At 41.9% G+C, this 23,128-nt stretch overlaps 1 protein-coding gene and 1 long non-coding RNA gene across 3 annotated transcripts in view; one reads left to right on the top strand and one right to left on the bottom strand.

The window, feature by feature from the left end:
• Positions 1 to 7,849, top strand: part of fstl4 (follistatin-like 4) — a 98,125-nt gene extending 90,276 nt beyond the window's left edge. The window contains exons 14-16 of the mRNA XM_086012272.1: positions 570 to 677; positions 4,623 to 4,732; positions 4,846 to 7,849. Of these exons, the coding sequence (XP_085868398.1) occupies positions 570 to 677; positions 4,623 to 4,732; positions 4,846 to 5,533 (906 nt within the window). The 3' untranslated portion in view covers positions 5,534 to 7,849. The remainder of the gene's footprint in view (positions 1 to 569; positions 678 to 4,622; positions 4,733 to 4,845) is intronic.
• The window catches only part of LOC147133104 (uncharacterized), a 34,145-nt gene continuing 14,592 nt past the window's right edge, over positions 3,576 to 23,128 (bottom strand). For both annotated transcript variants that reach the window (XR_015081827.1, XR_015081826.1), the window contains 2 exons: positions 11,217 to 11,340; positions 3,576 to 5,514 (listed from right to left, as the gene is read on the bottom strand). This is a non-coding gene — a long non-coding RNA (uncharacterized LOC147133104). The remainder of the gene's footprint in view (positions 5,515 to 11,216; positions 11,341 to 23,128) is intronic.

Here is a 23,128-nt window from a genome sequence, read left to right as displayed (position 1 = left end):
TTGACATTCCAGTTGTTGACCTTGCATATAGCATATGTCACAAATTTAACTGAAAGAAGTATTTTCTTAACTAATCCCATTAATCATGGCCTTACTCCAAAATTTTTGTTGTTCACTTTGCAGCCAATTTTGCAATCTGGGTCAGATTCTAATGAAAATTGGTTATACATTGCATATACATTACAGATTTAGCTGAAGTATTTTGTTAATTTATCGTACTCGTCATCATGTTATTTTTATGGCCTTATTCCCAAATTATGTTGTTTATATTGTTTCCAAATTTGCAAAATGGATCAAACCCGGATTTAAATTGCAAATTTTGATGAAATAAGTATTTTCTGATTATATTTGTCATCATGTTTCTATGTTATGGAAGCATTCCAAAATGATGTTTACATTGCTGCCGAATGGGCAATCTGGATCATATCCAGATTCGATCCATCATAAAAGGTTAATGTATCAAAAAGTGTAGATGTGGCGGTTCACTGATGAAAACCTCTTTGGTGAAAGTCTTGGGATCTACATATTAGTATTAAAAGCAGTCCAACCTCGTGGTCTTTGTTTTGTAGGCAATCTCTACGGATCCATTTCCCGTGAAGATGCTCTACGACAAGTCACATGACCAAGTGTGGGTGCTAACGTGGGGCGACATGGATCGGACGCACCCAACGCTCCAGGTAGGTCGGAATTTTTGTCGAATTCAGCCCCCAGAGTCAGTGTCATTCAGCCACATGACATTTTGTAGACAGGTCTATCGTGAGTAGAGACACAAAAAAGCCTCAAGCCATGACTGAAAAGAAAAAGGAAGTCTGCCATTTTGGTTTAAAGTGGACTTTTTCGGGTCTAACTCGCCATGAAATGTAAACGTTTTTGGGAAAATTCAGCAGGCATGTCTATCGTGTGTAGACCCACCAAAAAAAAGGCTCGAGAAGCCTTAACTGACAAGACACAGGAAGTCTGCCATTAAGGTTTAAAGCAGATCTGACTTGCCAAAAAACTTGAATATTTTTTCATTGAGTGCCCAAAGCTAGTTTTACTTGTGAAATTTGGTAGGCATTTCTCCAATGAGTAGACACAAAATATTCTCAAGAATCTATGCCCATAGGAATATGACATTATGGTTGGAAGCTGCAATTTTAGTATGATTTTGGCTTCCAAGGGGCTGCGTGTTGGCGGAGCATGGCGGCGAGGTTCGCTGACTCGCCAATAAAGCACAAAAATGTTTTGAAAACTCAGTCCCTGATGCCAGTTGGTTTGAAGCAGCCATTTTAAAGTCTTTAAAGAAATATTCCTCCTAAAGATTTTGTCCGACTTCCACCAAATTTGAACCTTGTACACTTGGGGGGATGAGTGACAAATGAAACTCTGCAGTCGACTGCAGCGGTGGAGGTAATCCTCCGAGGTTCAGGGACATGCGGGAAATGGGCCGGGAGGGGGACGCCGTTGTTATATGTATAATAGTCACAAACATGTTTACGGCAGCGCTTGGTCCCGCCGGAGGCAAAGATGCAATTATAACTGCGGCAAGTCATCGTGTTTACGGCCGTCTGCATGGTTACGACGCCTCGCTGAGGGGTGATACTCCCCCACCAAATTGATGACTCTTTTGAGGAGCTTCGCCTCTTTTTGTATTCAGATCAACACGTTAAAGCTACGGTCACTTTTCTCATGCTTCTCTTTTCATTTGACACTTAATCCTTGAGAAGTCCTCTAGAAGTCCATTTGGCACTCATCTGTCACCTTCCCAAAAACGGCCATCAAAATAGAGACATAATAGTGAATATCCACTGGCAATTTACACTCCCAGTATATTCATTCAACAGAGCCAAAATGGTTTGAAAACAAAGACGACTGAAAGGCTTAAAAATGTCCCTCGGTTCTCTTCATGGTTCTATTTAGATCCAAATTTGGACCGATCCGCCATCAGACTGCATAATTACATATTTTCATTGTTTACTTACGCACTGTTGTTGTTTAGAACTCAGCGCTTAGGGTCTCAAATGAGGCGTACAATTGTTTTTTTTTTTTTTTGTTTTTTACGACAAAACAATTCCTCTGCGTGTAATTAAAGAAAAGCAAAGCAGAGAGTGGCTTTGCATAACAATCACGCGCCCGTTTTTGTGAACATCTTAACCATCTTTTTCTGGAGGACTGTTTAATAAAATTGACAGCTTTTGAAAGGATTTCCCTCTTTTCGGATGTTCTGATCTTTTGACAGAAAAGAGATGTGCTAACAAGAGAATGAGTTCTGGTGTGCTGATTTTCTTTTCCAAATTGACAATTCTAGAGAGGATTTTCAACTTTGGTTTGACATGAAATAGAGATGCGAGTGAGAAACTTTAGTGCAACTTGGAGGCAGTCACAATTTCACCAGCAACTTCTGAGTACTGTTTTTTTTTATTTTATTTGTTTAGTTTTTTTAAGTGAAGACCAGCTAGCAAGTCACTAATATGGTAACCATCAACTTCTATAGTGCTGGTGCTATAGAGGTCTGTTTGTTTGTTTGTTTTTTTAACAATTCTGAAGATTTTCATTTACTCTGATGTTTTGACGTCGAACCTAGATGCTAGCGAGCAAGTGAACAAAAGCTACCGAGTCAGTCACATTCGAAACACAAACCTCTTGGAGTATTCTATTATTTGTTATTTTAAACTGACCGTTGTAGAGAAGATCTTCCTCTGTTTTGATGCAAAGCGAGATGCTAGTCAGAGTGAAGAGCAGCTAGCGATTCAGTCCCATTTTAACCATCAACTTCATTAGTGCTGTTTTAAAAAAAGATTAGAGATGATTTCCATCTGTTTTGAGCCGCTCTGATGTTTCGAGGCAAACGAGAGATGCTAGCAAGCGACTCAGATGAAAGGCCGGGATGAAATCGCAACAATGGGATAATATCGGCCTCGTGATAATATCCGGCGGAACTGTATTAACTCCCGCCATTGTATCCCGTCACCTCCTGCGTTTTCTGCTCGGTCGTCTTGAGCGCTGCTGAGACTTTGTTGAAAAGAAAAAGGAAGGTAAGAGAGGGGGCGGTTTTCTGTGTGTGTTTTTATTATTTATCAGTTCGTTCAGAGCAAGCGCAGAGAGAATGGAATCCCCCCTGCTGGGCGACGGCGAGATTCTGCAGTGCGTTTGGAGCCTTGTTCTTGTAAAAAAAAAAAAAAAAAAAAAGTCTAAAAGTAGCAGTGGCAGGGTGGTCCAAAATCAAAACTATTTAGTTTATGGTAGAAGTTGTCGCAAAAAAACAAACTGAAAACTAGGGCAATACTTATTACTCAGATGTTTATTAAGGGTTGGCTTTATTTTTAAAAATGTATTTTTAAACTAAATTTATACTATTACATATAGAAGATACTTTTTTTTTTTTTTTGCTACCAAAACATTTTTCAATTGTCACACAGTGGCCTCACTTGATTAAACCCTCAATTAATCATTGTCTGTTACATGAATAAATGTCGCATATCCAATGGATGCCTCCAATATAAATAAAAGTCAGATATATGGGGAAATGTGATCTTTATTCATGGAAAAAATACAAAATACCACATGATATTATTTCATATTACCGGTACTGAAGAAAATGTATTCAAGCAAATAAAAGCCTCCCCACAATAGACTTAGTCCTGATTGATGCAAATTACTCTCTCACTATTGAGTAAATAAACACCACAAAAACCGTTTACTGGTTTTATTTGTAGAAATTAATATTTTCACAAATGAAATTGACACCCAGTAAAAGTCTTGATGTGCCATACGCTGCAGCTGAGTAAAGAAAAACCAGCGGATAATATGGAGTAAATGGTACATTGTATCAAGGACAAAGATGTTGCATCAGGTACTTCCTCGCCGTACTTGAATAAAATTATTTAAAAAGTGCTGACTGGGTGGCAGGTGAAGTGAAAGATGAAGCTTCTTTTGCACGGCACGTTCCAAGACAAGCATCTCGGGATGAGACGCGTTATCAGGGGAAAGCAATGCGGGGTCGAATTTCATGCGCCGGTGTTGCAGACCTTAACGATGTTTATCGCCGCCAAGACGGACGAGGATGTCACCTGGGGGCGCCACTTGCTTATCTCGCAGGTAGGAAGTGATGAGGTGGACGTGTGTGAAAATACATAGCAGTACATACAAAGAAGAAAATCAGGGACAAAAGAAGCGTGAACAATGAAACTCTTTGTTTGCCGTTACTGGTATTTGAAATCTAAAAGAAACAAACTATTTTACAACCAAAATGATTGTACTGTCCATTATTCTCCTATAAATGCTGCCTCGTAGTTTGTCTTGCGGTAAATATTTCAAGGTTTAAATTTTGACGGAAAAAAAATATGATCAGTTCATCTTATAAAGGCAATTTAGCGGTAGTGTAAGATAGCTTCTGTTTGTTTCTTTGTCACACCAAAAGATTTTGAAAAAAAAAAATCTGCATATTCACTAAGCTGTCAACCTATTCATCACTAGGCACGGTCATACGTGTATATATATCTATATATATATATATATATATATAGATATATATACACACAGACATCATCTGCCTTACGCAACTGCCCCCCAGCCACAGATAAGATTACTGTATATGAGGTTATAATTAACAGAGTACATGCATTTTCCCGGTCCCCACCCAGGTAATCCCTCAAGCCAGTGTGGGTGAAGTCCATCACGCCATCCGAACCTCCTTCCAGCGGGTCAGCGACTTCTTCATCCCACCGACCAATCTCATCATCACTCACGTGAGGTAAAAGCCCAAAGCCCTCCACATAAATGAGAAAGCTAATGACACGTATTAATCACCGCCAACCAGTCGCCGGGCAGGCCATTAACCTTCCAGTGTGAACTCTGTCCGCCAAGGTTCGCCTTCGTCTTCCTCCAAGACGAGCCGGCGTTGCACAAGGTGGACCTGGAGACCTTCCGGCGCGTCAAGACCATCAGCCTGAAGGACTACAGCTGCGTTCCGGCCAGCATGGCCTACACGCATCTGAGCGGCGTCTACTTCGTCCAGTGCCGGGCTGGAAAAGCCCAGCTCCTGGTGGACGCCGTGACGGACGCGGTGGTGGGGCACAACCGTGACCTCACCGGCCGGGCTTTCGTGTCACCTGACGGCCGCTACATCGTGACGCCCGGCGGCGGCGCCGCCCGGCTGGCGGTGCAAACGGTCTCCTTCCAGGGGGAGATGCGACTCCGACAGGAAGCGGAGGACCCCGTCGCCGCCTCGGACCTGGTCTTCCAGCCATCCTTCGCCGCGTCCAACAGATACGTGGCGGTGGCTGCCTCGGACTCCACCGCGGACCTGCTCTTCACCGACCTGTCCTCAGGACACACCGAGGTCATCCGGGGCCTCAAGGAGCCGTTGGGCCCTCGGAGTTGGCCGTGGGGGGCGCCCTACCGGGTGGTGGTCTCCAGCGGCCCGTTCGGACAGTACCTGTTGACGCCGTCGGCCGAGTCCCTCTTCATTCTGAACGGCAAACAGAGAACGCCGCACTGCGAGGTGTCAGACGTCACGAGGGGCAACACGGTGGTCTGGGTCGGCGAGATATGAGTAAAAAAAACAAGTATCAGTAGGACTTCATTAAAAATAAAGAGGCCCGGTATTTAATTACAGAGCGAGGAGGATTAAATGTGTTGGGTTTTAATGTGTTTAAAAAAAAATTATTGTTGTGATAGTCCCACTGGGAGAAAGTGTCAATGGTGTTCAGTGCGACACAATTGTACATGATTGCACTTCCCTTCCGTGTTGTCACAGCAAGTTAGGTACCTGACCAGGGGTTACCACACGACGAACTATGCACAATGCTCACTTTTTTAGAGTAAAAAAAGCTTTCCGATTGTTTTTTTTTTTCTGTGCGTGTGTGTTGATCGTCTTCACCAGTGCTAACCACAAACCGTCCGTCCGTCAGTCAATGTCCGCATTTAGTGTCCGTGAGTCCGTTTAGATTCTGTATTATCCCACACCCCGCCCCACCTTTTATATACGTCACCCGATGATGTGTTTTCGGATACGACGTTGGCTCCTGCAGACCTTTAAAATTCCACTAAAGGCTGTGAGCATTTGTATGCGCTTTAGCTACGACATCTAGCTAGCAAAGTAGCAAATCAACACGGAATGGACTTGAAGCTTGACAAAAATCGTTGATGTGTATAAGATACACAAATCAAGTTAAGAAAATAGAACAGTTCAGGGGTTAAACCAATTACTCGAGTCGACTTAACTACTGCGCATTGACGTTTAGTGCTTCAAGTCAACTAATCGCGAATCAAGTATTTTTTGCATCTCGTCTTCCGATTGGACAATTTACAAAAGACCTTTGACCTAGCCGTCGCCAGACTAAAACACTTAGTGGAACTGAAATGTCTGGCAAACAAGGTAGCGCCGTCATCATACATCTGTATGGGTTGGAGATTACAAAAATAAGAAGGCTGGCGGTAGCGGTTAGCCTTGCTAGCTTAATGTCCGAAAAGATGTATAAGCTACCAGTGATACTTCATACCTGGCGATGCGGAATGAGGACCGTGACATGAAGTAAGACTCCATCTTTGTCGCCAAAATGTTATTTCTAATAGTGCAAATATGTACCAACAAGAACTTTATTCACCATAAAAGTTCACAAATCAACATTGCATCAATTAATTGACTTCGACTTGACTACAAACAAAATGTTTCGTCATTGAAGGTGACGGCACATGGAGGGATGACTGGAGATTTGAATTGACTCTCAGAAACTACAGTCAGAGCAGGACATGTTCACATGTAATCACATTCACTAAAAGATTGACCTGGTTTTATCATTTCAAGCACTCAGAAAGGTCCATCTGCTTGTATGCACGGGGTCTTGAGTTCTGTTCCTCGGGCCGTGCCGACGGAAACTGAATTTGCTCAGAACCCACCATTGGCGATCATTAGCTTAACCTAACTACGTACTGTCATCATTATAGGAAATAATGCTATGAAAAACACGTGTGCTTCATAAATACAGAGTAAGTCAATAAAAAACAATAAGTACGGCACTAAGTGAGTGTGCCATCTTGTGCCGCATGACCAAACGAGATGTGTCGGGAAAGTTCCTGGATTTTGTTCTTGTATTCTCACACCACCCAGTAAACGGGTTCATTGCGTGTCTTTTGGAACTTTGAAACAAGGTCCCTTTCTATCATTAGGTACGAATCAAGGTTTAAGGCTAGCAAAAGAGCTTACTTGTTGTTTTACGCAGTATTTGCGAGAAACACATAAACTAATTACAAATGCTCACAGCCTGCCGTTTTTTTTTCTTCTTTTTTTTACTTATCAGCACGATATCATACAAAAAGAAGTTGCGATAACTACAAATTCTCAGCCACGTGCAAACAGCAAAGTGGGTCAGAACTGACCCCAATTTGTGGCTCTCGTGGTTGATTTAGGATGCTCACCTTAGTTTGAAGGGACAATCTTGGCAGCTGGAGGTAGCTTATAATGTATATTTATTTACAAATTCAAATCTGCATATGGAGTAGAGACGGCTGTGAGACGTGCATGCCATCGAAATTGGTTGACCCGCCATATACCTCTCAGTGACCTTCATAGTCGTTTAGCATTCATTGTGTTTTAAAAAAATAAAAGTCACATTTCTTCGTTTTTAATCTCGTATGCGTCGCCACCGAGCTAGCTAGCCCAATCGTCTCAAATGTCAGAACGCCAACGGTTCGATCCGTGGGTCATACCTCCCCACGGTTGTTGTAGATAACGTGTTTAGGGCACATGACGAAAGTGACTGTACAGTTTTGTTTTTTTTTTCTGTATGAATTTTGTGTGTTCTCTGGTTGACCAGGGCAATTGTTTTTGTAAGAAAAAAGTCAAATAAAACACATAAAAAAATAAAAATCTATGACTGACATCATTCAAAGGGGAAGCATGCTTAAAATTCGCAACAAGCTCCATCGCTTGCAGGTCCCTGTTTGTTTGTTTTTTGTCGAGTCGTGAACTTTGCTTCAACTTCAACTCCAGGGCATAAAAAGTTGCATTAGACTGGATGACATGAAGGTGTTTCCACGGGCGACTGGCAAGTAAGCGGCGTGTCATCACATCACACAAGCGCGCACGCAACAAACCTATGTTGTAATGTGCCCCCCCGACTAAACCAAACTTTTTCACACTTTCACACATTTTAAATGTGCGACATCTCACTTGCTTTACTTTTTTTTTCTGCCGTCTGACATCCTGTATGATTCAGAATTAATTGTGGGCTAGGGTTTTTGTTTTCCAAAACATACCACACCATTTTTCAAATTTACAATCTATTATTTTCAAAAACATACCACACCTTGTCAATTTATCCATCCATCTATTGTTTTCCAAAGCAAAATGTCCATACATTTGTTTTCCAAATACACTTCAAACATCCACCTATTGTCTTCAAAAACATACCACACCATTTGTCACAATTACTTCTACTTTTGTATAACACATCGTGCATCAAATATCCATCGTTTTCCAAAGCATACCACATCATATATGTCAAATATTTAGCCTTTCAACCACTGTTTTCTTCCAAAGCATACTACATGTCTATCATCCATCATTACAAGATCAATGGGGTTCTTCTTTTCTAAAGCATGCCACGTGTCAAATAGCCATCATCCATATTTTCAAAATCAATAGTGTCCTTGTTTTCCAAAGCATAACCAATAATCAGTCAAAAATCCACCCAGCCAACTATAATTTTCCAAAGCATACCACATCATTTTGTGGACAATTACTCATCAAACATCTTTAAAATGAATAGGGTTCTTTAATTCCAAAGCAAAACACATTTCAAAATACTGTAATCTAATCATCATCCATCTTCTCAAAATCCATAGGGTTGATTCCAAAGCATACCGCATCATGTACTGAACATCAACTGACTTTGCATTCCAAAAATAAGAGGAATTCTCCATGCTTTTACGGAGAAAGCGTAGCTAATTCCTGATGCTGTTGCCAGCAGACGTCAAGTCAACATGTCTGAAGAGTGACAACGTAGCGCAATTAGAGTAGCTGGAGAACAAAAAAAATCTCCTGGCAAGATTACGAGCGCGGAGGTGTTGAACATGGCAGGTGCAAAAGTGCATCCGTTGTAGATGACATGACGTTTTACGTGCGCCTAATTGACCTTGTAGCAATTAGCGGAGCCACAGTTCACAGCCGTTTGTTTTCTTGCAGGTGAGCGGCAGCTGTCGCCGCCGGCTAACGCGCTAAGCCTCGTTATCGCGCCTCGACGGCGTGTTGATGAGGCGCTTTGCTGTTCGCGGGTCACGATATTAACTTGAAAAAAAATGGTTCGATGGATTAACATGTTCATTTTAATTTCACTTTAAAAAAAGCAAACAACCCAAGGTGACGCCAAAGACAAAGAATGAAGAAAAGCAGAAGTCAAAGAACAGAATCCAGTCGATAAAAGGAAAGGAAGAGAAAATAGATTTAGAGAGGACCCGAAGAGCAGCCGAAGTCCAAGACAAAAGATGAATTAGAAGCAATAGAAGAATTAGAGAAATCAAATAATACGAGAAGAGTAGTAGAAGGTGAAAAGTCAAACAGTAGAAAGACTAGAGGGCAAATAGAACTATGCGTTGTAAAACAAGGATATTACAACATGGAATGTTATCAATGCTGAAGAGAAGAGAAGAATAGCTATTTGAAACACATTGAAACCCTAATCCTGATTCTAAATCCTAGTGTTGACATGAAAGCCAAAGCCTTATTCTAAACCCGAATACTGGCTTGAAACCCTGACCTTGTCTTAAAACCCTAACCCTTATTCTAAACCCTAATACTGGCTTGAAAACTTAGTTTCAAACACAAATTTTTGCTTGAAATCCTAACCCTTGTTTGAAAACTTAACGCTGGCTTGAAACCCTAACTTTTGTTTGAAATCCGAATACTACCTGATAACCTAACCGTGTCTTGAAATACTGTCTTGAAACCTTAATCCTAGCTTGAAACACTAACCTTTGTTTGAAACCCTACTTCTGACACAAAATCCTAACCTTTTCTTGAAACACTATCTTGAAACCAGAACCCTAGTCCTATCTTGAAACTTAAAGACGATGTATCGTGCTATTTTAAGATTTCTGCAGTTAACTCGAGTCATATGCAAGATGATATTACCTTTAGCATGATGGCGATCAAATTTCTTTTCTAACCAAAAGTTACTTTGGTGGCTATTTTTCTCAATGCCCGGTTCACCAAAACCCCGCCTCTTCCCGTTGTGGCAGCACGCACTACCCACCAAACAGTCACTGCTAGCTTCTGGAGAAAGTGGGCGTGTGTTTACTTGGCAGGGGCGGTGCAAGTGTGTGTCATTTTTAGGTTTTCTGTAAGTGTTACGTTACATTTACTTCAAAAAACCTGATAATACAATTCTCAAAGGCAGGAATCGTTGCAGAATTGCAGGTCATTTTTCACACCTCATTAGTCGTGAATTAACTAATGTGTTTATTCAAGGTTATCTTCGACGCTCGAGTAGTCTCAATTCGCAGCGGATCTTCAACCTTACTAGGACCGCTATCCTGGCATTTGCAAAGTAAGCCTATACATTACTAATGCCTTCAAAGAAACTAACAAGAAAATAACATGGACAGAAAAACCACAACAAAGTGGCAGTGACTCCACCGCCATCATCATCATCATCCTCATATCTTCATCTTCAGCCTCCTCTGCAGGACACATGTGAGAATGTTGAAAGTGTGGCCAGCGGGCCTTGAGAGAGAAGCAAAAAAGCATAATTCAGCAGCCAGAGAGAGAGAGAGAGAGAGAGAGAAAAAAGTGACTTATTCTCCAGGCTGAATTTCAAAAAGCTCTGAAATGAAAGTCGGTCGTGGTGGACGGAGAGCAGGACAAAAACCGCGACAAGACGGACAAGGCAAGGCAGCGAGCGCATTTCTGCTGGAGAATGCCTCACGCGTTCAAGCCAGCGCGTGTCAGATGTAGCAAAGCAGCCCCAGCGCAGTCTCGCCGTTCTCACACGTTTGCACGAAACAACGTGCCAGCAAAGCAGAACGGACGCAAGTGAAAATGTTGACGAGCCCAATGAAAATCTTCAGAAGAGTGGGCTCTAAAATTGCTTGTAGGTTTGGATATTTTTGGTGTTGTTTTTTTTTTCCTATTTTTTTGTGACGTCGCCACAGAAAAGTGAACAAATCAATGCGAGATGAAATGACGGGCAAAGGGCACAGTCAAGTGAGAGCGGGGCTGCGAGCTGTTTTTTTCCTACCTTGATCTTTTGTCTCAAGCTTGTCGTCTCAAGCTTGTCGCTGATTTGACATTTCCTCTCAAAAGGCCACGCGGAGAGATTGCGCCATGGACACCGCCGCTCGTTTGTCTCGGGAACTACATGGCTGGAAAAGGAAAGAAAAAAATTAAAACGAGAGGAAGACTTAAACTCAAGTGCGAGGGTTTCTTGCCATTGACTTTTATGTGCTATATGGACAAAAGTATTGCTACACCTCCCTTGATCAATTACTAAATTTCCCAAAATTAGGGTTCGGGTTTCAAATTGGGTTTTCAAATTAAGGGTTTCAAGCGTGGTTTACAGTTTCAAACTAGGGTTAGGGCTTCAAAATAGGATTTCTATTCCAACCCTTGCTCGTTTCAAGTGAGGGTTTGGGTTTTAAATTAGACTTTAGGTTTCAAACTAACCAGTGTTAGGGTATCCACATAGTTACTAGCGAAGCATTCCTGTGTCATATGCCAGACGCATAAAACAAACCCAACTGCCTGTGTTTGCTTTGCGTGCTCTAGTGGGCCGCAGCTGTGCAGAGTGTTTGCACTGCTGGATGAGAGTGTGAGCGGGCATCAAGAGGGTTCGAAGTGGAGCGCCGCCGAGTGTAAACACAGCACGGCAACCTCGACGGTGAAGCGCAACACGCTCGACAGCATCGGAAGATTGCGTGCCGGGAACGTAAGCTGTCAAAGGCACTAGTGGCCGACTATGCTACTCCAATTATTACTTAAGAGTGCTGGCGATGCCTGAATGTGGGGAAAGCCTCTGGTAGAGCAAGAACACGTCACCATCGAGCGTTTCAAGGTACACTTACAAATGTTGGCTTTAAAGTAACCTCAAATTGGGTGAAATGGCTAACCCAGCACTGCCAATGCTGGTTTATTGACAACCAGCACAATGGGTTGAGGATTTGACCCAGCACGTTGGGTCAAGATTTTGATCCAACAATGATGAGTTCATAGCCCAGATCCAATCTTCAACCCAATCTGCTGTGAGAAAATAATTAAGCCAACCTTGGTTAAAATCAGCAAAAGACCCACAGCTACCCAGCATTTTTTTTCTGTGTCTAGGTTTTCAAGCCAGTGCTTGAAGCTAAGTTTAGGGATTCTAATTGATTCAGGATTTCAAACAAGGGTTAGGGTTTCATATTAGGGTTTCAAGACAAGGATAGGGTTACGAGGTGGGTTTCCAATTTAGGGTTTCAAGTCTGGGCTAGGTTGCAAACTGGGGTTTCAAGTCCCGGTTGTGATTCCAAACAAGGTTTAAGGGTTTCAAAGTTGAGTTTCAAGTAAAAACTAGGGTGTGAAATGAGGGTTTGGAGGCTAGGTTAAGGGTTTCAAATAGGGGCTAGAGTTTCAAATTAGTGTGTGAAGCAAAGGCTCAGGTTTCAAATTAGACTTTGCAGCATTGGTTAATGTTTGGGGGAAAAAAATCCGCCTGTTGCTGAACCTAACCCTTTAATTCATAAATATTACAAAATATATTTTTCATATATTATGAAAACCTTTTTCAATATAAGCACAAAAACAAACAAAATTGACTTGCATCTCCGATTAAAAAATGTGTTGACCAGTTTTATTGTTTGAAGACAATGACGGATTCAAGTCAGTTCTTGAAACCTGGGCTAAGGTTTCAAACAAATAAATAACCAGTAACCTCCTGTGCGCAGGTAACAAAGACTTTTGCAGTAGCAGTCATCAGTGGTCCAAGTGTCAAACTTCAAGGTTGAAAAACAACATGGATGACGAGGATGATGATGAGTGGTCCCAGCTTCCCCTTCATCTTTCTCCCACTCTCACACAGCAGGTCATCCATTCTTTTCCATGTTGCCGTGGAGGCACAATACCGCCATTACGCGCCTCTTTCTCCTGAGCTCTCACTGTAATTCCCGCACTGGTAAAATCTCCACCTCGTTCCGTCCAGCTGCAGGTTAGCGGGCCTTTGATTATTTTTTTTCCCCTCACCCTCCTGCTCGCCGCCGTTCACTCTGGGCGCTTTTCATCTCCGGCCCTCCGCCGCCACCAAGATACAATGCCATCCATTCATATTACATCAAGAGACGGTGACACCAATTACTTGCCAGAGACGGACGGATGAAACAAAGCAGAAGAAGACAGATGATGATGTGAGAGATGGCTTCAAAAATCTTGGAAGCACAAGTTTGGAGCAGCAGGTGGTTCTGGTTCAGCAGGGAGGCCCGTTTGAAAACACCAGGACAGTCCACAGACACGTGGACTTCGTCGCCTTGTGTCATGCGGCTTTTGTGAGAGGGTGGGCGGCTCAACTGTGGGTTCTCAAACACGAAAATCAACTCAGTAGCAGCCACTGGGAAGATTAAAAATGACTTTCTTGACACGAGTTTGACAGATCGAGGTGAAACTGGGTGGACGGGGACAAGTGGTTAGCGCAAGTCAGAGATCTGAAAATGGGTCATCAAATCCAGGCTCTTGTGTGGACAGAATGTTCTTCCTGTGAGTTCTCTCCAGGTTTACTGGTTTCCTGCCACTTTCCACAAACATGCATGTTAGGTGAAGACTTTGAAGACTTGAAATTGCCCTCAACATCTTGGTCTTGACTTGGTCCGAAGTCTCAAGTCCTGTTCTCAACCACTCAAAGTCTTTATCTCTATGGCTTGGTCTCAACTTGGTTTTAACCCCTCAAAGTCTTGGTGTTGACTTGGTCTCAATATCTTCAGCTTTCCTTGTTCTTGAGCACTCGACGTGTTGGTCTTAACTTGGTCTCAATTTCTTGGGCTTTCCTTGTCCTTGATCCCTCAAAGTCTTGGTCTAAACTTGGCCCCAACCGCTTAAAGGCTTGGTCTGGATATATTTGAAACCTTCAAAGTCTTGGTCTCAACTACTCAAAGTCTTAGTCTCGACCTCATTGCAGCTCTTTAAATTCTTCGTCTTGACCTCAACGTTTTGGTCTCAAGGTCTCGATAACTTGATCTTCATCTTGTTTTCGATTCAACTCCTCAATTGGTGTTGGATTGGTCTCAATTTCTTGATCTTGACTCGGTCGCAACTCCTCTCTGTGGTCTCAACACTTGCTAGTGTTAAAGTTATGGGGGAACTTCAGCCAATGGCAAAGCGTCTGGTCGTAATGGCCCTTGAAGCTGATCGCAATTAGACCCCCAAAATGTTTCCGCCGCGCATCATTTCAAAGACGGCGCTCATTCTTCTTCTCCCGTCGCCCCGTGACACGTTCATCTCTCAAAATTTGCTCTCCCCACTTTCCCTTCGACGTGCCGCTCCATTTCTCCGGCGAGATGACTGTCATCGCTTTCCATTTGGGACAACTCGATGCTCTTCGGGGATCTCCGGGCAACATCCGACGGGAGATTGGGGGTGAGGGGAAGGTGAATAAAAGCGGGAACCAAACGGCCATGGTATCAATCTGGTGTGCAAGCGGGAGTGAGCAGAAGCCAATCTCCTGCACATTCAGCTTCGATTGGCACAACACGAGTCATTTTTTACATTAGACTTCAACTGACACACACCATGAATCTTCTAAGCTTGACTATACGCTTTCCTACTTAGTTGAACGGATACAGGCCAGACCATTAAAAGAGTTCTGTAATATTTGTTGTATTTATTTTGATATATTTAAAAAAAAAAAAAAGATTTGTTTGTGTATTTTATTCATTTATTTCATTCTTTCATTCAATTTTCATTATTTAGCAACATAATTGGTTCCAGTTGTCCTTCTTTTTTGTAGTAATTGTAAGTAATTGTAATAATTAATTAACTGATTAAACTTTTTTTTTGCCTCATCGATGTATGAGGTAATTATTTACATTTTGTATTCATTTACTTGTGTGCATTAATTAATTTATGCCATTAAATAACGGTTTGATTTATTTATTGTAAATAAAATAAAAACACTGTTAGTCAAATAATATGTTTGCCATACATGGAACATTTTGATTACATAATTGGCTAATCCATTAGGATCACATTAACTATACATACTATAATTTAAAAAATTAATTAATTCACGTCATGTGATTAAAATGAACTATTTGACATATTTTATCTGCACATCGATAGCAATATTGATCAAATGTAAAAATGACACTGAATTAATATTTTTATTATTTTATTATTAAAACCAACTGTTTTACATATATATACATTTTTTGCATGTATTGTTTTTAAACCTCATCTATGAAGGACCTGCCCCACCAGTGGATTTTGAAAATCAGTGGCCCTCGTGGCAAAAAGTTGGCCTTGCATTGCTCTAAACAAACATCCTCAATTTAAATTTAATTCCCTTTTGAACACGTTAATACCCAACCCCGACATTGGTCCGTACGACACGTATCCACAGTCCAATGGCCATTATGTAGCAGCTTATAAACTGCTTCGATTTTTCCTTTACATCAGCAAAGCACAAAATGGAGCCTTCCCTGCCGTGTCGGGTCATGTGTGATTTAACCTCGGCCAGGTTTTTGGGAACACCCTCCCAGTTGGCAGACGCGCTAGATAAAAATGATAGATCAAACACAGATTGTATACACCCTGCCGTCGAACGCGCCTAGACAACCTAATAACAGGCTATTTAATGGGTCAAACAGTGCCATGGCTTTTATGATGTATCGGGCCAATCTTCTGTTCACGCCCCGCAGCGATGCAGACCCTGTTTTAGTTGTTTTTTCACTCTTTCTTGCCTTGCTAGGATGTGATGTGAGCATCTCAGCTGGAGGTAGACAGCGACCTAAAAAGCGAAGATGGAGGCTAAGGGACTAAAATGGAAGCACAAAGACACAACAAAGGTGCATGATAGCACTGGTCTCAACTCCACAAAATCTTGGTCTTAGTCTTGTCGTTGTTGTCATTTGCCCATTGTTTTGTTCTCAACTCATCAAAGTATTCATCTTGACTTAATCTCAACTCCTAAAAATCTCCGTCCTGATTTGGTTTCCAACCTTCAAATTCTTAGTCTGGACCTGCTTTCAACAACTCAAACGTCTTGGGTTCAGCCACTCAAAGACTTGGACTCAACTTTTCAAGTCTTGGCCTTGGCTCATTCTCAGCTCCTCAAAGTCTGGTTTTTGATCTCAACCTGAGATTGTCTTGTCTTGCCTTGATCTCAACGCCCCAAAAAAGTTCAGACATGCACGAAAAACGTCATCGGGTTTTCTCTGCAGGAGTTACAAGACGTTGCCTCATAATGCCCCTTTGCTGTTCCTCATGTTTAAAGCACCCATCCTCAATCCCAACCTCAAATTAGTAATTGATCACAAAAAGTCATGAGAGGAATTCTTAACAGCTCCATCTCGCAGATGTCAACATTTTTTTCTCCAGCGAACTTTCTTCGGGATTTGTTCGAGAGGTGACGCAAGGACAATAACTTCAGCATTCAACTTGTCCTTTTCAAGTGTTTGATGAAAGAGCAAGGACACAGCACATAAAAAATGACCAAATTTATCCTGCTCTTGACCTTCTTTGTGGAATGCCATTATTCTGACACACTGACGAGTCTTTGTGTCGGCTTAGTCTGACATAGTTAATCCAGCCTGTCAGAAGAATACTGAAGATGAAGTTTTTTAGATTGACTGTTGACAATATCACAGAGACTTTTCAGTGAAGAGTGTCGGTGATAGGGTGGCAGCAGTCGGTCAGCTGGCGTAAAACAATCAGTGCATTGCGGTCATCCACAACCATGATAGCTGAGAAAAGGAGATTTTGTCTGTAGCAATGAAAACGTTGATGATTAAAAGAAACTGTCTACAATCAACAGAGGAGGACTCCAACTTGGTGTCAACCCCTTCAAGTGTTGGTCTTGACTTAGTCTCAATGTCTTGGTCCTGACTTGGTGTCAGCCATTGAAACTCTCACTCTTGACTTGGTTTCATTGAATCAAAATCACAGTTTTGAGTTGATCCCAACCTTTCAAAGTCTTGGTGTTGACTTGGTCTCAACTCATTTAAGTCTCGGTCTTGAAATGATATCAAACCTTCCAAGTCTTGGTCTCAACCCCTCAAAGTGGGGGTCTTGACTAACTAAGTCTGAAAGCCTACAAAAGACTTTTTGTTTTGTTTCACAATTTGGCCCAAAAAAGAAAACACTGTTTTGAAATTGAAAAACAAAAATGAAGAAATTGTAGAGATAGAGCATGTTTTTGATGGACAAAGAAAATATTCAGTACTTATTCTCATTAAACAGGATATCTGGGTGGGTTTGTGTATGCGTGCGCATCAATCGATTGATAGATAGAGATAGATAGAAATAGATAGATAGATAGAGAGGTTGTATTTTCTAGATAAAAAAGATTGATCGATCAATCGATAGATAGATAGATAGATAGATAGATAGATAGATAGATAGATAGATAGATAGATAGATAGATAGATAGATAGATAGATAGATAGATAGATAGATAGATAGATAGAGGTTGTATTTTACAGATTAAAAAAAAAGATACGAGTTACATGCTGTTCAATGAACCAACACCCTAGGACTAGACGTATTAAACATCACTGCATTCCTGTTAGTACAAAACAAAAGTGACTTATAGAGAATAAAAGAACCACCGTATACATCTTTTTCCCGCTTCTGCTTTTCCAGACACTGGACGTTCAGTGATGTATGAGAAGGGTCAGCGCACTTAAAGACTTTTTTTCTCCCAGCAGGCTGCAGTCGCATGCTTGCTCAGCACATTCTGTAAAGTGCTCATCTTTATCAACACAACCCTGTCTCTGTTCTCCCCCCGCCATGTAACTTCTTGACATAACTCATTATAACAGCTAAACAATGCCCACACACGCGCTACACTGAACACTGATGGTGTTTAGATTAGTATCATTTTCAAAAACATATACAGCACTCTGAGACCCCAAAAACAGTTCTCATGTAAGACAATAGGCCAAAATGTCAGTTTTTGTGGGTAACGTTTTCTGTTATAAAAAAATATAAATAAATAAATAAAAAGGCACCAGATGGTTGAAGCAAACAGCAAGAACATCAAGACTATGCGGCACACAAGATCAAGAGCCATAAGGCTATGTGGAACACGATGGCTGGTGTTGAAGTTCAAATCATGGTATTGTTTCAGTCATAATTTTCCAACTACAAACCTTTAAGGAATACTGTCTTTTCCAGAGGACAAATTTCAACATTAACTAAAGCTATGCAAGCTAACTAAAATAAATTCTCAAAATCAAGGGATTTCCTTCTTAGCATATATACCAGATCTCAAAAGTCTATTCTCAGTTGACATGGATTGGTGTCACATAGTAAAACAAGACACTTAAAGCTATTCAGAACATCACTAAATGGCTGGCGCTGGAGTTCAAATCAGCAGTTTCCTTTTCAGTCACAAATTTCATTTTGCACATTTTTATGAAATACTGTTTTTTTCCAGAGCAAGAATCTTAACAGTTTTTGATGCTATGCGGCACACAATGTCTGAAACTTCCTAACGCCATAGGTCAAATCAGTGCATGTTTCTATGTAATGCTGTAGGTCACACGTTCATTCACATTTACAGGGATTCACGTCCTTTACCAGTGAATTAAGGCTATGTAGCACAAGATGGCTGACCAACAGTGTCCTCCATCCTCATTAGGATCCGCTTCCATTTTTCTCATCGAAGCAAATGGGCGAAAACAACACCGTTTTTCACCGATTTTTCTTCGACTGAATTGCGGAGTAAATTGTTGACTTTATTTGCAAATGAGCATTCACCTCGCTAAGTCTGTGTGAGATGTTCGCGCGGAAATCATCAGGCAGGTAATATTAGGTGTAATTGGAAGCTTCCTGTTTGCCTCAATCTATTAGCGCTTAAAAAAAAGCATGGTCTTTCATCATCCCTAATTAAATAAGAGAAGACAGAAATTACGGAGCTGGCAGGAGGTCCGGCAGGGGAAAAAAGGTGAAAATAACAGAGCTGGCGAAGGCGACTGGTCATTATCTAGAGGTTGACGTGTTGACAGCACAACGGAGTGGAGTGGGAGGTGCGGAGGCGTGACGGGAGGACAAAGGGTTTCTGGGTAAATGCAACATGGAGGCGGGAGAAGTGTGAAGCAGCTGAAAAGGTGGAACACAACGGAAGGGTGAGACAAGCCGGTCGCATTCACAGTTTCCTGGGAATGTCTTCCTTTGTATCCCACAACAGAGTGAGAATGTTGAGGCTACGCAGCACAAGATGGCTAACGTCCAAGTTCAATTAATTATTACAACAGTCGAAATTGTCAATCTGCAAACTTTTTTTTTTTTACAGGTTTCTTCAAACTGACAGTTCATTATACTAGCGCAATTTTTATATATCAGTTTAGTACTGTTTAAAGTGTTTGCAGTTTTAGAACCACAACCAAGACTGGAACGTAGCCTCATTTTTTAATCTACCCACTGCACCGCCCCGGCGCATCAAAGCGGCAACTCACGAGTCCGAATCTAATGTGGACATTCATAACGACAGGCAGTCATGAAAGTGTGTAATTAAAAAGTCACAAAGAACGCTGTCCAACTTCAACCAAATAGCAGCACTAGCAGTACTAAGTTAGCATTAGCACTGTAACGTGTATGCTAGAGACGTTCGTAGCATGAATTATTCGTAATACAGTTTTATATATAATCCTGAATGTTATCAATTTCACTTGAAGTTTTATTTTTGGGATGTACAATCAATTAAACATTTTTAAAAACAGGTGACAAAAATTTTGCGAATTCCGCATCGTTTCTGAATCCACTGAGTTGCCTGAGGTCCCTTTTCTCTGGTCTGCTTCCGTTAACTTGTCTTGCCTGGTTGTTAGCAAACAAGGGATGGGCATTCCCCCCAACCAAGAGAGTTAATAGAGATTTATAAACTATATCTTACGCAGGATATCAAAGATTGTTGTTGTCGGTATCATATTACAAGTACATATACCTCAGAAATGTTGGATTCTTCGATAACCACTAATGGCAAAAGACTCCCACTATGCTAATCAAATGTTAGGCAAAGTCAGTGCTGTTTTATCTAAACTAAACCAGGCTGTCAACTATTCCTTTTTAGCCCTCACTTTATCACATCTACGTACTTTGGAAAATTTACAACATAGCTAAAATTAACTAATTAGGGTTTATACAGAAAAAACATACAAACCTGAGTCGGTCTATTAGTCTTTCCTTTCGAGTCTAGCTTAAACTCCAGATCTCAATCTCCAACACATGTAAATACCGCTCAAGTGATTGGTAGTTTTACAAACTAATCAAACAAAAATTCATCTATTGTTTTTACAGACATAAAACAACATTTTCAGAATTGAACGGAACACCAGGAGAGGAAAAAACAAATCGGATTCTTGTCCGAGAAGGCTAAATGTGAAGGTCAGCCTACAGGTGCATTTGACATCGAGTCTTTCATCAGGAGGTGAGCCAGACAAGGTCAAAGATTATTACTTTGACAGGCCCCACTGCTCAAATCTCAGAAAAAATAGCACCGCCATCAAGTGGGAGTGTGTGTTTGTGTTTGTGTGTGTGTGTATGGAGGGGGGGTGCGTGTGGCCAAGCGACTTTTGCACAAACTCAATTAAATGCTGACATCAACAAAAAGAAAACAACACAGCTCCCACGGCAGGCTAAAACTGCCCCGAGGAAGCTGTGGCGCAGAACTGTGAATGCACAGGCGAAAACGTTCCGGACATTCATCCGGAAAGGTCGCCATGGAAACCTCACAGGGACAATTCATTAGGTACTGGCCAGTCCACTGGCTTTGACGTTTTGATGAGCTTTTTTTGTTTTTTGTTTTTTCCCAGCTGCCTGGTAAAATCCTTCTTCCAGTCACCATCATCATCACGAGTCTTGTTGACAGCATCAGCAGCAGGGACATGTTGCAATTGATCGGGAATTGACCGATCTATTACAAATACATTAGTCAGGGTGACTTGGCCACGATTGGTCACCGTACGTGTTGGGTACACTGAGGGTAGCATTGCATATTGTTGATCTTTGTCATCCTTTTTTTCTTTTTAATCGTTCATTAGCAGAGCTGGGCATTTTACAAAAAAATTGTGGTTCGTTTATCGCCTTCCGCCTACAGCCAGTGTACCTTTCCGCCATCCGTTTATCCGCCATTTTGTCCGGCCGGACCAAATAGTAATCGGCTGTAATCGACTATCATTTTAAACGGGCTTCCGTTAGCCGTTTCAGACTACAACATCGACCAAACTATCACTAGCACCCCCGCCCCACCACACCCATTTTTCACCTCCAGTGTCTTTTCCAACATGGCTTGGGGCTTTTTGGTAGCTTGATTCATAATGGACATGCCTACCAAATTTCATGTTGTTAGGTCAACCCGACTTTGGCGGGAAACATTTTCAAATTGAACTTTTTCGAAATCAAAATTGGTGGCAATTGCACAAAATCTCCCTCACTGTAGGGTATCTGGAAATGGCTAAAATGAGCAAAAACGGCCGCTTCAAACCATGATGGCAGACTTCCTGTGCCTCGACATTGCTTGTTGAGACCCGTCAGTGAGTTTACATGATAGACAAGCCGACCAATTTTCTTCATGCACCCAACCATTACAGGAGCTGGTGACTAACGATAAAGAATCCAAGCAGGCGTTGAAAACTATTATGACAGTAAGGTGACAATGTCCGTCACAGCTACTGTGCCTATGCGACACGTCGGTCAGTGTTTTTCACCGTCAGCGAGCGTGACATGAAACGTCGCATCAATTCTGCAACACCAGTGACGAATAGACAAGAACGAGACGCCTCCTTACAGCATTCTTCTGGAGTCCATCTTTTGATTCGCATTCAATTAGCTGTCAACGCTGTCACCGCCTCAGCACGTTGTTTGATTCCGCCGCTCGCTAAGCGTCCTTGCTGACCCCATCACCTGTCTGCTCCACTGAACACCGGCAAATGTCAACTTTAATGTGCATTGCAGCCACTGGAACGTGGCCATACGGGGATGATGGGAATATTTCCGGACTGGCTTCGTGTCTTACTCGGACACTGCCCGCTATTTTAGTGACTTTTCTGTACAGTGTTCGTATTGTGTTTGGCAATGTGGGAGTCAATTGAGCCGAACGTGCCGAAGACAGAGAGGCCATTCATACGTTGCAAAAGCAGTGATTTATCAACATGTCGACAGGCAACTTTTGCCCCGAGGTATGTTCTTCGGAGAGACAAATATGTCGAACAGCTTGCCTCACCTCACCTGTGCAACTTCACATGTGACCGTGAGAGAGCTGGAGGAGGTGCGCTGTCAGCGTGATAGCTCATTTTTTGTTGAATTGGTGAAGATTTCAAATGTCGATTTTTATACGTTTTTCACATCTCTTCCCCGGGTAATAACTTTTCTCATATTATCGCCAAAGCGCTATGCCCAACTAACACTCACTGGTCATAACATCAAGAAAGTGCGTGAAAAACTTCCAACACGAGCAGTCACCAGCTGTTGAGGATAATTGCATTAAATCCGGATGATGACATGTGTGAGGAAACATCTCCAGGCTGCGACAAGTGGTGAAAATCAAGCTGGATGAAGCTTCTGCCACCTGAGCCCCGTTACGAGCGTACGCCTGCCATCCGTCCTCATCAAACATAAGCGCCTCGTTCTTAAACCGTCTTTGCGCTCTGACCTTTTACGCCGTACCTAACGTGCAAATTATTCTTGATTCTGTCGCCGGCGATCCCACCCATGCTCCCCACCCCTTCTTTATTGTCATCTCCGCAAAAAAGAAAACGCACCAAAGCGCCAGTCAATTTCGCGTCAGCCGAGTCATACATCATGCTGGGAGTGTATGGATTTCTAATATCTCGCTACAGTGCTCAGGATGATGTCATGGTCTATGAGCATATATCAAATACACTCCTTAAAGGATATGCAAAATGGGCACTGAGAGACTATTAATAAAGATAACCTCTGGTACCTTGGAATTACGCTGCTCTGTTGGGGATTATTAGG

This window comes from Filicampus tigris, chromosome 17, assembly GCF_054856515.1.
Source record: "Filicampus tigris isolate MCC_2025a chromosome 17, RoL_Ftig_1.0, whole genome shotgun sequence".
In the NCBI taxonomy this organism is placed as follows: Eukaryota; Metazoa; Chordata; class Actinopteri; order Syngnathiformes; family Syngnathidae; genus Filicampus; species Filicampus tigris.
This window is presented reverse-complemented; position numbering and strand designations above follow the sequence as displayed.